Source organism: Pseudonaja textilis, chromosome 1 (genome assembly GCF_049901715.1).
Source record: "Pseudonaja textilis isolate UNSWEBS1 chromosome 1, rPseTex1.2, whole genome shotgun sequence".
Taxonomy (NCBI): Eukaryota; Metazoa; Chordata; class Lepidosauria; order Squamata; family Elapidae; genus Pseudonaja; species Pseudonaja textilis.
Window position 1 is genome coordinate 159,293,436 of NC_141990.1, and position 12,365 is coordinate 159,305,800.

Below are 12,365 nucleotides of genomic sequence, written 5' to 3' on the forward strand. Positions count from 1 at the left end.
TCCTGTTTTGAACAGATAATTCTGTCAAGAGATTTGGAGAATGATGTAGATCTTGACTTCAATAAAAAGATTTGACAAAGTACCCCATTCCATTCTGATTACCACAGTTGTTCAATGTTCACAATTAAATGGAAACCTAAAACCTTGATAATCTCTGAGTCACAATTTGAAGAATTTTATCAATGGACATCCTTATGAAACATCTGGAATCAACAGTACTCCCACAAATGCAACTCCAAAGTAGATCTGATATGTAGATGACACCTTCACCGTAATGAAAAAGGGTCAATTAGAGAACACCCCAAAACCGTCAACATCTTCAAAGGAATACAATTCACCAGGGAAAAAGAAAACAGCAACTCACAATACATCCTAGATATTACAGAGATTATGATGGCAAACTAAAAATACAGGCTTCTGGAAAAAACAATCAAGTGTTCCCCACTTCCCACAGGAGAAGCTGTGTAAAAACTCTATTCAGACAAGCATAAAACACACAGCAGCAACCCTGAACAGCAGAAAAAGGAAACAGATCATCTATGCAACTTCCAACAAACTTGATATCCACACTACTTCATCAAAAGGTGCCTCACCACTCATAGAGCACAACTAACATAAGACATAAAAAGATTAACACAGCCATACATCAAAAGCATCTCAGAAACCGTTGACAGACTATTACAAGCATGTGGAATCAGCACAACACACAACTAAAGCCCTCCAAAACATCCTAAGTAAACCAAAGATCCAGCAACCATAAATAGACATAGACAACATCTACATCTAATGCAAAAAAGACAATCAACAAGCTAAAAGGGGAACAAAAAGACGAAAGCACCCTGCCCCCAACAGCAATGAACACTCAGATGAGCACAGATTAACACTAAAATGAACATCAGACCAACAATCAAGCAGTAAATACTCCAATCCAGGAATTGCCAAACAAGCTAATAATAAACAGCCCAACCAAAGAACCTCCAAAACACTGAGAGGGCATGCCACAAGAATATAAATTGAGAGCAAACCCCATTCATCACTGATATTGATGATGTTACCTAGTTTGGGTAACGAAAGAAAGTAACCAAGCTCAGAGAACATCAAGAATCCTTCAATCCTGAACTATAAATATTCTCTTTTATTGATATGCACTTTGATGCATATTTTGGCTCCAATTCCTATAGAAGTGAACTGACATTGCTAATGTGGGACGTTGTCATCCTTCTGAAGTAAGCAAGATGAAGACAGAAAAGCAGTAGGGATTCCAGGAACGCCCTTTACTGTTTCAGACTAGGATAACCACAACTTGGAAAGCCTATCAAGAGGTTCTCTTTGCCTCATCTCATTTTAAAATAAAACTGAGACAGTGTTATCTTGAGTTTCTTTCTTACCCTCTCTACTTTCTCAGGACAATTTCCATTTTTCCTTCCCCAAAGCCAGATCTGCAATTTTTTGCACAACCATTAACTACCTATGGTTCCATTTGAAATCTTTTCCTACTAATGAATGTCTGTTCCTTACTAACAGGTGGGGATAAAACATCTGGTAATTTTGGAATAGAAAAATAGGCAAGAGGAAACCTAGTGTCATGGCCCCATCGGAGCCTGGTTTGGAGGAGAAGCTGGAATCGGGACCGTCCGATGGGGATGGCATGTCTCTCTTGGTATGTTTGGAGAGGCCAGGGGCTGAGCATGATGCTGCTCCAGGCCCCCCAGGCATTGGGGTAGGTGGTCAACCAGATGGAGAGCTACTTGCACTCCTAGACACAGGGGAGGAACAACTGCTAATAGGCAGCAGATCCCCTCTGATGAGGAACAGCTGCCTCCCCACTCAATCCAAGGGAACAGAGAGCATAGCATAGGCAAGCTCAAAGAAGGGCTGCAAGGCTCCTCAGGAGAAGGTCGCTCCACCCCTCCTCACAAGGAATACTGGAGTGGATTGATTTAAGGAGAAGCCCTGGGGATTTAGTCTTTGCCAACAGCAATTGTTTGTTTTGGCTTACATTCCCCCGGCCTTGACTGGTGCCTTTTGCCTTGTACCTTGCCTTTGCCCTGAGGAATGTCTTTTGTCTCAAGACCTCATTTTGCCTTGTGGACTTGTTTAGCTGGATGGACTGGACTTGGGACCCTGGAACTCACCCTGTGAGTGTGTTCCTATTCTGTGGACTTTCTTTGTTATATACAGACGGTGGTTTGGGGGACTGAGCGTGGTTGCCTTCAGGGTAGTTTGGGGTGGAGCCTTGCAGGGTTGTTAGAGGGCTGTTTGTTGGAATATTTACTTATGGCAATAAAGGACTCTCTAGAGGCCTGCTTTGCCTTGACCATCTGGGTCATAACACTTTGCACCTTGGTTTTTCTTCCAGTGTCAACTATGACTTTCAATTACTTTTCATCAAAAAAATATCAAGAGAAATATAAAACCTCGGTTGTATCTAGAACAAATTATTTAATTTAAATAATTATTCAAAATAGGAAACTTACCCCAAAGGACTCACCAATTGAAACCAATATTCTGTAGGACAAGGTAAATAAAAAAAAATTAATCTTTTTTCTAGAAATGGCATTTGAGACTATACACAACATAGACATAAAAGCTATATTAATATAAAGCAATATATACAATATTGTCTAGTTGTATTACTACCCGTGTTTCCCCGAAAATAAGATCACATCTTATTTTCTTTGGAGCCCCAAAATAAGCATTCTGGCTTATTTTCCCAGGGAGGTGTAGGGGAAGGGTGTCTTATTTTGTTTTCCATGTATGGGAGGCCCACTTCTTCTGCTTGCAGGAGGCCACAGGATGTCCCAGTGCCGCTGCCGCGCGGCGGTGGGATGGAGCTGCCCCACACTGGCTTACTTTAGGCCATCCATGCCAACACCTGCCTCACCTCAAGGCTGTGGCACCAGCGTGCCACTCAGCCTCCTCTATTGCAACCATGAGCAAGTAGAAGTGGGCTGGCGGCCATGTGGGCTCCTGCATATTGCTGCTGGTGCTGCCACCATGAGGCAAGGGTCGGGGCCTGGGCGGCCTGGCTGCAAGCACCCTGATTAAGCCAATGAGGGGTATGTGGGGCAACTCCACACCCCTCGCAGCTACAGCACCACAAGCAACCAGACGGAATGGCTGTGCAGCAGGCTGCACAGGCTCTTTAGTAGGGCTTATTTTGGGGCTAGGGCTTATATTAGGCACAAACGGAAAAACATACTAGAGCTTATTTTGGGATAGGGCTAATTTTGGGGGAAACAGGGTATATAGATAATATCTATTTTACTAATTCCCAATGCCACAACAGGACCTACTTTCTGAAGACAGAAAAGGCAAAAAGAAATATTCTAAGAAGGAGTTGCACTCATTAAATTTTAATTATGCCAAAATCAAAAGTTCATCCAGAAATTATTCAAACATACAGATACTTTCCCTGGATAAATTAATCTGGATTTGATGTTTGCCTCCATTTTTGGAGATTCATAAAGAATAATACCTTAAAGTATTTTTCAGCTTGAGATGGAATAGATGCCTTCTCTGACAATATATCTGAAATAGTAATTCTAAAGACCCAAATCATATTTATGAGGCATATCCTTTAAAAATAATTCTACCTGAAATGTTTTTCTTCCCAATAATAATCAGAAAAACACATGAAAGTTCTGTGAAACAGTCTTCTTATTCATGTTTTTCCACTCGTGTAATTTCTAGGAAAATATTCAAGCCTCCACCAAGTTTTACTAGAAGGATACTTTGGGAATATAAGGGTCCATAAATTTAAAGGTCCTTTAAAAAAAGCTTCCCTGGTCAGTCAGTGAGCTTATCTGCCAGAATGCCCTAAAACCTGCCCAGAAGCAGCCAGCTTAAACTGGGTGGGAAGTGCTTGCTCATTTACACAACTTTTGTTTTTATGTGGACCTGCAGAAAGAGGACGGGCAGATTCCCTTTCAAACAACAGCTCCATCTTCTTTGCTCCACCTGGTGCCCTAAAGTTTCTCTAGCCCTTGTGCTGACTACTGTCATATTAGCATTAGGACAATGCAGTTCTGTTTTTAGTTTCTTTGGGGCAGATTCTCTTTCAGCCCAGTAGTTAATATGTTTCTGTGAGCAAACTTTTTACTGCTCTCAGATTTTGATTATTTTAGCATCTTTCCAGAAAATCTGTATTTTACAATAAAATATGGGTTAAAAAAAACAGCAGCAAAACAAGGGTTTGTTAATTTATGGAAACTGAATCCCCACCTGACCAAGAAAAGGACACTGCTGCTCACATCAGCAATTGAGGCCAGCTATGTGAACATCAAAGCGGCAAAATAGCAATTACTAGCAAGCAGCAGGAATGGCAGTAAGCAGGCCAAGGGGAGAACAGAGAAAGGAGGATAGGACTGATCACTCCTCCCAATTAGCTCTTTGAATCTATGGTTCCCTTGTCCTCACCAGAAGTCCCACATAGACAGCTCAAGATGAAAGTCCACATGAGGCTCTATTAGCACACTAACAAATATATTAAAGTCTAGGAAACTATGAATGCCATTCACATTACATCCAGAATGTAAATATAGAATATATAATCTATGACAGCAAGGTTTTTTTTTTGAGGGTGTGAAGATTGTACAAACGACTTTTTATGTCTAATTAAATAGATATTCCCTATAATGGAAGAATAGCAGTAGGTGATCACTTCTATTAAAACTGAAAAATATCTATCCAGCTTAGGTTGCTGTTTGATTTAGTTGCTTAAAGGAATAATTTACTAACCTTGTTCTGGGTGTCATTTTTGTGGGTGACAATAGCCCTTCAGAAAATTTGCTGGGATTCTTCAAAGGTGAGACATAGATGTTATTTCCAGCAGAAACACGTAAAGGAGAATTAGAAAACTTATAAGGGCTCTGTAGAATGTGAGGAATGGGTGTTAATGTTGGAGGCTGGAAGATGAAATTTTAAATTAGCGCTATGAGGATTTGTCAATTGTTATTGAAAAATATTCATTAGAGGATAGATGCATAATTACTTACCCTATTGGAAGCATATTGCAAAATATTGGTTTTCAGTCTTTGCATAAATACCATGTTGTAGAAGACTATAATGGAATCATATTGTCCTTCCCTGATCAAAACGCACTTGAATGTCTAGATGGAATTAGAAAGTTAAGCATCAGCCCTCTATAATAACAACTTCTTCCAGTAGCTATATCTGTTTGTGACATCTCTGTACAGGATTTTCCTTCTTTAGAAAATTCTTATCCTCACTCTCCCTTCCCCATCTTCTCAACAATGTTAGCTTCATTAATCTGAAGATGATTTATTCAGAAAATGTTTGTTCCTGAATGAATTAAAAATATAATGAATAATTACTGTTCAGTGTATTTCACCTTTTTTGAGTCATCCTTCTGAAATGATTTAGACATGTGGTATACTGAATAAAATGTGAGGGAAGTATTTTTACCTGGCATTTCATGATTGGATATAGTGATATACTAATTAATGTTGACGTTTTGCTTAGTTTTTGACCACATATTCATTTGGAATGTTGAGAAGATGTAGTGGCATTCTTGAAAAATGGCTAATCTGGGGACTTCCGGTTTGCAGGGCTTTGGCGGCAGGCAGGAATCCGCGATCGTGCGCGGTTTCTGCCTGGGCTCGCCGCTGGAGCATCCCCAGCCAGTTGGCTTTGGGGCCAAGGCACCCCGTAGAGGTGGCAAAGAGGGGGGAGATCCAGCAGGGTCGAGGAAAGCCGCATCTTTCCTCCCCAGCTGGCTAAACTCCCTTTCCCAAAGGCGGTAAGAGCGGCGGTCAGAAATGGCCGCCTCAAAGAAGCACTCATCTGGAAAAGAAAGTGCAGGAGGAAGTTAAGAAGTGAAAGTTTTGGCTGACCGGGATAAGAAGCAACAACTAAGGTATCTTGGAATTTAAATTTTTAAAAAAGATACATCGCTCCCAAGGAAGATTCAGAAGCAGCGAATGAAAGTGAAAGGGGAAAGTTGTTTTTTTTTTCACTCTCCTTCCTAACGTTGACAGCGAACAAAGATGAATGAGAAATTGGAAAACCCACTTTGGCATCAATAGGTAATTAAACTGGATAATTAAATGTCAAGGGGATAATAAGGATTTCTGAACACTAAAAAAAAAAGACTTTTTTTGGCTGTAAGTGGGAAGGGAGAGGAAAAGAATAAGAGCAGGATTTGGAAGGAGGAGACTGCCTGGAATTTAAAAGAATCTGATTAAATCCCAAGAAGACTTCTAAAAGATGCATTTTAACTGGAACTTTGTAACTAAATAGTAACCCCAGGAAGAGAAAGTGAACAAAAAAGAAAGTGTCAAAAGAAACAGCTTGTGTGTATTTGGATTGCTTGGTGACTTTGGGACTTTTGGAAATTATATCTGAATGACTAAAAACACTTGGGTGGTTGTTTGAAAAAAATTTTTTACAATGGCATCACTTGTGGATGAACTGAAAATGGAATTTAAAAAATACAAAGAAGAGGAACAAGAAGGGAAGGGCTCTCTTGGCTCTGTTTTTCAATTCTTAGAAATGGTGATCTGTACCTACGAGAAACTAGAAGAAAAGACTGCGCAACAAGAAAATTGGGACAAAGAAAAAGCCATCTTTAACAAACAAGTAACTTTACTTGGGGAAGAAAGGGGAAAGGAGGGAAAGAAAATGGAGATTTTAAGACCTAAAAAAACAACCCAAAAAGGGAAAATTAAGGTGAAAAGTGAATATTAGAAAGCAACAGAAAAGGGGAACACAGAAGAGGGAAATGGAGGTGGAGAGACAAGGGGGTAAAAAGGGCAGAGAGAAGAAGCAAGGGAGGAAGGAAGGGAAGAGAAGCTACGAAGGTGTGGAGCAAGATGTAAAGAAACAGGACTTATTTAGAGATAATGGGTAAAAACTTAACTGAAAAAGTGATTCTGCAAAGGTACATAAGATTGTATTGTTATATTTGTATTAGAAATAATGTTAGGAAATTGGAAACAACATATGATTAAAAAGTGGGATAAAATATTCAGTGTAATTCAGTGAAACTTTTGTGAACAAAATAAATGAAATGAAATAAATAAGAGAATTGAATCAGGAAGGAATAGGAACATTTTAATGATACAATGTTTTAAAATATAAGTGAAGTGGTGGGGAAATAACTATGGAAAATTTATAAGTGTTCCCATAGAAGTATACTTGTTTGAAAAGTAATGTGTAAAATGTTTAAGATTTAAATGAATATTAATATTAATGATAGATTTGAATTGGTATGGATTGTTGTTTTAATTATATTATATATTTATAATTTTTTTTCTGTTTAAAATATAGTGTGTAACTTTAGAATGTACTAAGCAGAATCCGAATGGAAGCTATGTATTATACTAAGTGTTATAAATTTAGGGGAAAGAGATAAAGGTGTCATACTCCATTCAGTGATTACAGGAGAAATTTTGTTTAATGAGAAAAGATAATAGACAGCTGGAAACAGGACAAAGAACGAATATAAGTATAATGATCTGAACTGAGGTGAAATATATAAAATAAAATTAAGAAAGTTAAAAGAGGGGAGAAATATAGAATGGTAATAAGAAATGGAATGGTATATAAAATGAGCATGAATTTGAATTTGTGTCTGTACGAAGATATGTAACCCGGGATCAAGCTGCTTTCAAAAAAGATATTTTATGTTTTTATGTTTTATGTTTTGTTTATGTTTATTTTTAAAAATCAATATTTATTTTAAAGAAAAAAGAAAAATGGCTAATTTGGCTAATATTTCTGATTGCTAAGCAGAAAGGCAAGTTGATAAAATTGTTTCCTGCCACAACTGCTACAAGATGTCACAGTTAATGTCCATAAATCAGTGTTGTCTAGAAGCTCCTGGCTGCTTATTATTGTTGCAAAGGTACTCAAGACAAAATAAGAGTTTTAATACAAATAATGCTTAAAAGTGTCCCATACCTCTTGATTTGCATTGTTGAGTTCCTTGTATGCTGTCACAATAGTTTTAAACCTGAGATCAATATTCTTCACCTTACATATGCCATACATGGAACACATCATAATCTGTTTAAAAGCAGAGAGGGCCATCACAACTCGTCATTAAAGAAAATTCAGCTCAGGCCTTTCAGGAATGGAAAAAGCTTTGAGATCTTAGCTATTGCAACATTAATTTTAAAAATATGTAAAGTTTATTTAAACAATTGAAATAACAAACGTAACAAGATAATAAACTTATTAGAAATATAAAACTATGTAATATTAAATAGCATTTTAACAACAAAACAAAATCCTTTAAATATTGTATTCCAAAAAATTGGGGCACCAGCCTGAGAAAGGTTCATGTAGACATTTAACATGAGAAGTAGATACGGAACACCAATTATATGCCAAACTTGGGAATGATATTGAATACTTCCTAAATTTATCACTCTAAATAGGGACACTAGCTTTCAATGATAAATAATCCTGAAGGAATATAACGGACTGATAACTCTCTCTAATCTTGTCTTACCATTTGTGTGTTACTACTTGTTTCTCACATACTTTGGCAATGTCATGTGGGGGAATTCACTGAAGAAAGCAATTATGTTTGGAAGAGTTAGCGGTAAAAGGAAACCTGGCTGTCAAAGATTACAGTGGCTGGACACCATCAAAGCTGTCAGCAGCCAGAGCATAGAAAAGCTCAACGTAGTCCAAGCTTGTAAGATGTGAGAGGCCTGGATCACAGAACTGCCAAGAGTTGGACATGACTGAATGGATAACATTACCATTTTGTTTTTGCTTGCCTATCATCAAGTTTCTGTTAGGCTTAAGGCAATGTAATGTAAAATTACCATTGTTTCAAGCATGGAAAAATCTAAATTAAAAAAAGGTAAAATAGTAAATAAGCCCATCCGGTCAGATATATTACCTGGTCTAAATGTCTGTCTTTCATTAGTTCATACTCATTTTGCAGTGTGTGATGAAAAAGGGTCCATATCAAATGTTCAAGTTCAGGATGGTCAGGCAGAAGACGCAAACATAAGTTATTTAATCGTCTATAGGCCAAGCAATACACTGGAGGAGAGATTTGTTTATAGATTACAAACAAGGTCAAATCAGTATTTATATTTATGTTTATGCTTATAGAGACACAGGGAGATAATGTAATATAATGTACAGAAGATATTTAAGAGTTTACTCCAGGAATGTAACAAGGTGTATGTGTTATTTTAATCACAACAAAAATTATATTAGCCTGTACAAAGTCAGCATATTTATTGAGAGGCAATCGCTTTTGAGAACGGTATAGAAGCTCTTCTTTTCTAATAACGCTGGTGTGATTTCAGCAGAAGTGTTTTCAGTCATCTGAAATCATTGCTTGAATTTGTAGAAACATCTTAGGAAATACTAATATATAATAATGAGGTCATTTTTAATTTGGTAAAATTGTACATTTAAGAAAATTCTGTGACTCATATGTCATGGGCAAGTAATTACACAAGATATCAAGAAAGGCATTAAAATATTTAAGAAATATTGATAATTTACATAATGCTGCAATTAAAATATACTTCAGGACTACTTTTAAATTGTACAAAAGTTAGTGGTGGTGGTGGTGGTGGGCAACGGATTAACTTAGAACCGTAGCATGCCTTAAACATCTGTTCCGTCTCCAGTCCTTCCTTCCAGCCAGGAGACTTCCCTGTGCAGTTGGTGCATTTGCCCCCTCACCTGCCACCTTCATGATTTACACCAGACCAGGGCTGTACACCCCGGCAACTTCCTAGAATTCTGAGAGTTGAGGTCCACTAGTCTTGATGTTGCCAATGTTAGACACCCCAATCGAGATTCGACAACAGAGATAACATTGAAAATAGCTTTTGAAATCCACCTACCTTTTTTATAGAAATATGACAAAGAACTAGATTTATAAGGTTTCTGAGACTCTGGAAAAGAGTATGCAAAAGGGGAAGAAACTTTTTTCTTAGGAGACTTTGTGGGAGAGAGGTACCTAAAAAAAAAAAAGGATACAGGCACAGAGAATTAAAAAGGGTAATTAGGGTAATTATTCGAGACCACAAGCCTAATTTTCATAACGACTGAGTAGAAGGTGGGCTCCCTCCTTCTCCATTAATTGCTTTCCAATCCAGCTCTCAATGACTGTTACTAATAAGACACAGCTCACATAGCTCGAAAAATTGCAGTGTGAGAAAACATCATACTGGATCTATTTCCTGCTGTACCTTGTCTGTTTACTGTCTTAACCTTCTTACGTTTTAATTCAAATGTTTGGAACTTGCATTTGCTGTAAACATCCTTAGATGCCATTATGTCTCAAAGACAGTAATATATAGAATAAAATAGCACGAAGTAGCACTGTTCAAACAGATAAAAGGGATGTTCAAGGATGGTGCAAAGTGCAAGATACGGAATCATGGATTTAAACTGCAGGCTATCTGCATCTATAGGGGGAAGCAGACCAACAAAAACAGCCTGGCGTTATCAAAAAGCCTGCTCACTCTTTTCTGCATTTTAACGATGCCTGTCCGCCCCACAAAAGCAAAACTTGCAACACGACAGCAGAATACTACTTTCATGATTTTGATAAAATCAGCAAATAATGAATCCTATGATTACAGGAAAGCAAATTCTGAGTGAGTATTAGGGAAATTCTTAAGAGAAAATACCACTTGACAATAGTAAAAGTTACCCAGAGGTAGCAAGCTTCCGTTTCCTGCTGTGTTATATTCAAGCAGATGCTACACAACTGTCTATCAGCAATCTTTTAATCTGGATTCCCACATGAAAGAGGGTAGCTCTATACGAAAGTGGAAAGTATCTCCTTTGAGGACCGTCTTACTTACAAATCTGCAGCACTGTGATTATGTTGAAGAGGTTGGGTAAAATAGTTGGCAGGTTCGGGCTCATCAGCCTGTCCCTCTCGGTCTTTGGACTGCTTTATCAGTTCAAATAATGGTGAATTCTAAAAGACACCAAACAATAATTACATTTCTTATTTAAATTCTTCTTACTCATAACATGATAGTCTATCTTAGAAGAGCCATCCTATGACTACTGAGAATAGAAGTTAACTTTCACATACGTTTGTTTCAAACATTTGTCAATACAGTTTTTAACAGCAAGGAATTTAGCAATCATAATACTTATATATAAAGTATATATGCACACAGAAAGCTGCATGTTAAGTTATTTAAATAATTACATTAGTAAATCACAACTTATGAAATATATAAGAAATCAATGAGATATAATAAGCATACACAATTTTGTAAGACTTTCATACTGTTCTGCTTTATTTTGTGTCACAAATAAGCCCGATTTCCTCATTAATAATACCATGTAAAATGATCTATACTGAGTCTCAAAAAGGTTCATTTCTATATGTTTATAATATTAGATGGATAGGAGTGCTGCAGAGTATCACAATAGCATCCAACTCCTGAAATTTCCTAGAAGTCTCTCATTCAAGTATTATTTAGGTATGATTCAAAGGAATACTTCTTATTTAACCCTGAAAATAAGGCTATATAAAGGTAAATGGCCAAGCAATATGTAGTAAAACAATCCCCAAACATCATACCTTAGAACAATAATAGTGCACGTTATCAAAAAGGACAAGCTGTGATACAAACATTTTCAAAATGTTGGTAAGAATTAAGCATGCTCAGTGGTGATGAAATATTCATTAAGAGTTAGGAATTAACCAAAATCATAGCTGAAATGGAATGAAACAACCTTGAGGCTCATTGAATGCTGCCATTTGTCTACCTCAATTATCAACATTATATCAAATATAATAAGGAAATGGTAAAAAGCGGCACCCAAGTAAAACAGTATCTATACAAAGATATTACTTTTCTGGGGGGGAAACCCAAACTACTGTTATCTAAAGATAATTGTACATTGTTTTCAGCATTTCCTCAGAAGTTTTAAAAGATAATACCATGTTTACAGAAAATGCCATATCAATTCTTCTAACTGAGATATAGCACAATTCCACCACTAAGTGGTGCTTGGCTATAAGATTCATAATTGAATTTTAAAGTAGTACATACATTCATATCTATAGTATTTAGGATCAAAGACAAATTTATAAAACACTTAAAATCTAACAAGAATTCTTTCCATCCAATGTATGTTCGATAAGCCGTTGTCATATTTTCTGAACGCCCGCATAAGAAGTAAAATGCCATAAAATTCATATAAATTCACTTGATATGCTAAGATAATCCAGCACTATAGAGCTGAATTTTCAAGGAATGTTACTAAGCAGAGCCACACCCTACACCTAGGACTTTGTACCTTTTTTCACTTTTATCTAGGGAAAATATTTAGATAGTCACATTTGTGCATGAAGTTAAACATATTAAATTCTGTCCCACAGTATTAAACATCCT

General features: G+C 37.0%; 1 protein-coding gene across 6 annotated transcripts in view; it reads right to left on the bottom strand.

Annotated features, from left to right (window-relative positions):
• RB1 (RB transcriptional corepressor 1) overlaps window positions 1-12,365 on the bottom strand; it is a 48,712-nt gene that overhangs the window by 4,741 nt on the left and 31,606 nt on the right. For 5 of the 6 annotated variants that reach the window (XM_087919453.1, XM_087919451.1, XM_087919450.1 and 2 more), the window contains 7 exons: window positions 10,812-10,930; window positions 9,843-9,958; window positions 8,876-9,021; window positions 7,924-8,028; window positions 4,998-5,111; window positions 4,741-4,907; window positions 2,478-2,508 (listed from right to left, as the gene is read on the bottom strand). In XM_087919453.1, the coding sequence (XP_087775579.1) occupies window positions 2,478-2,508; window positions 4,741-4,907; window positions 4,998-5,111; window positions 7,924-8,028; window positions 8,876-9,021; window positions 9,843-9,958; window positions 10,812-10,930 (798 nt within the window). The remainder of the gene's footprint in view (window positions 1-2,477; window positions 2,509-4,740; window positions 4,908-4,997; window positions 5,112-7,923; window positions 8,029-8,875; window positions 9,022-9,842; window positions 9,959-10,811; window positions 10,931-12,365) is intronic. The other variant, XM_087919452.1, reaches the window with a different exon arrangement.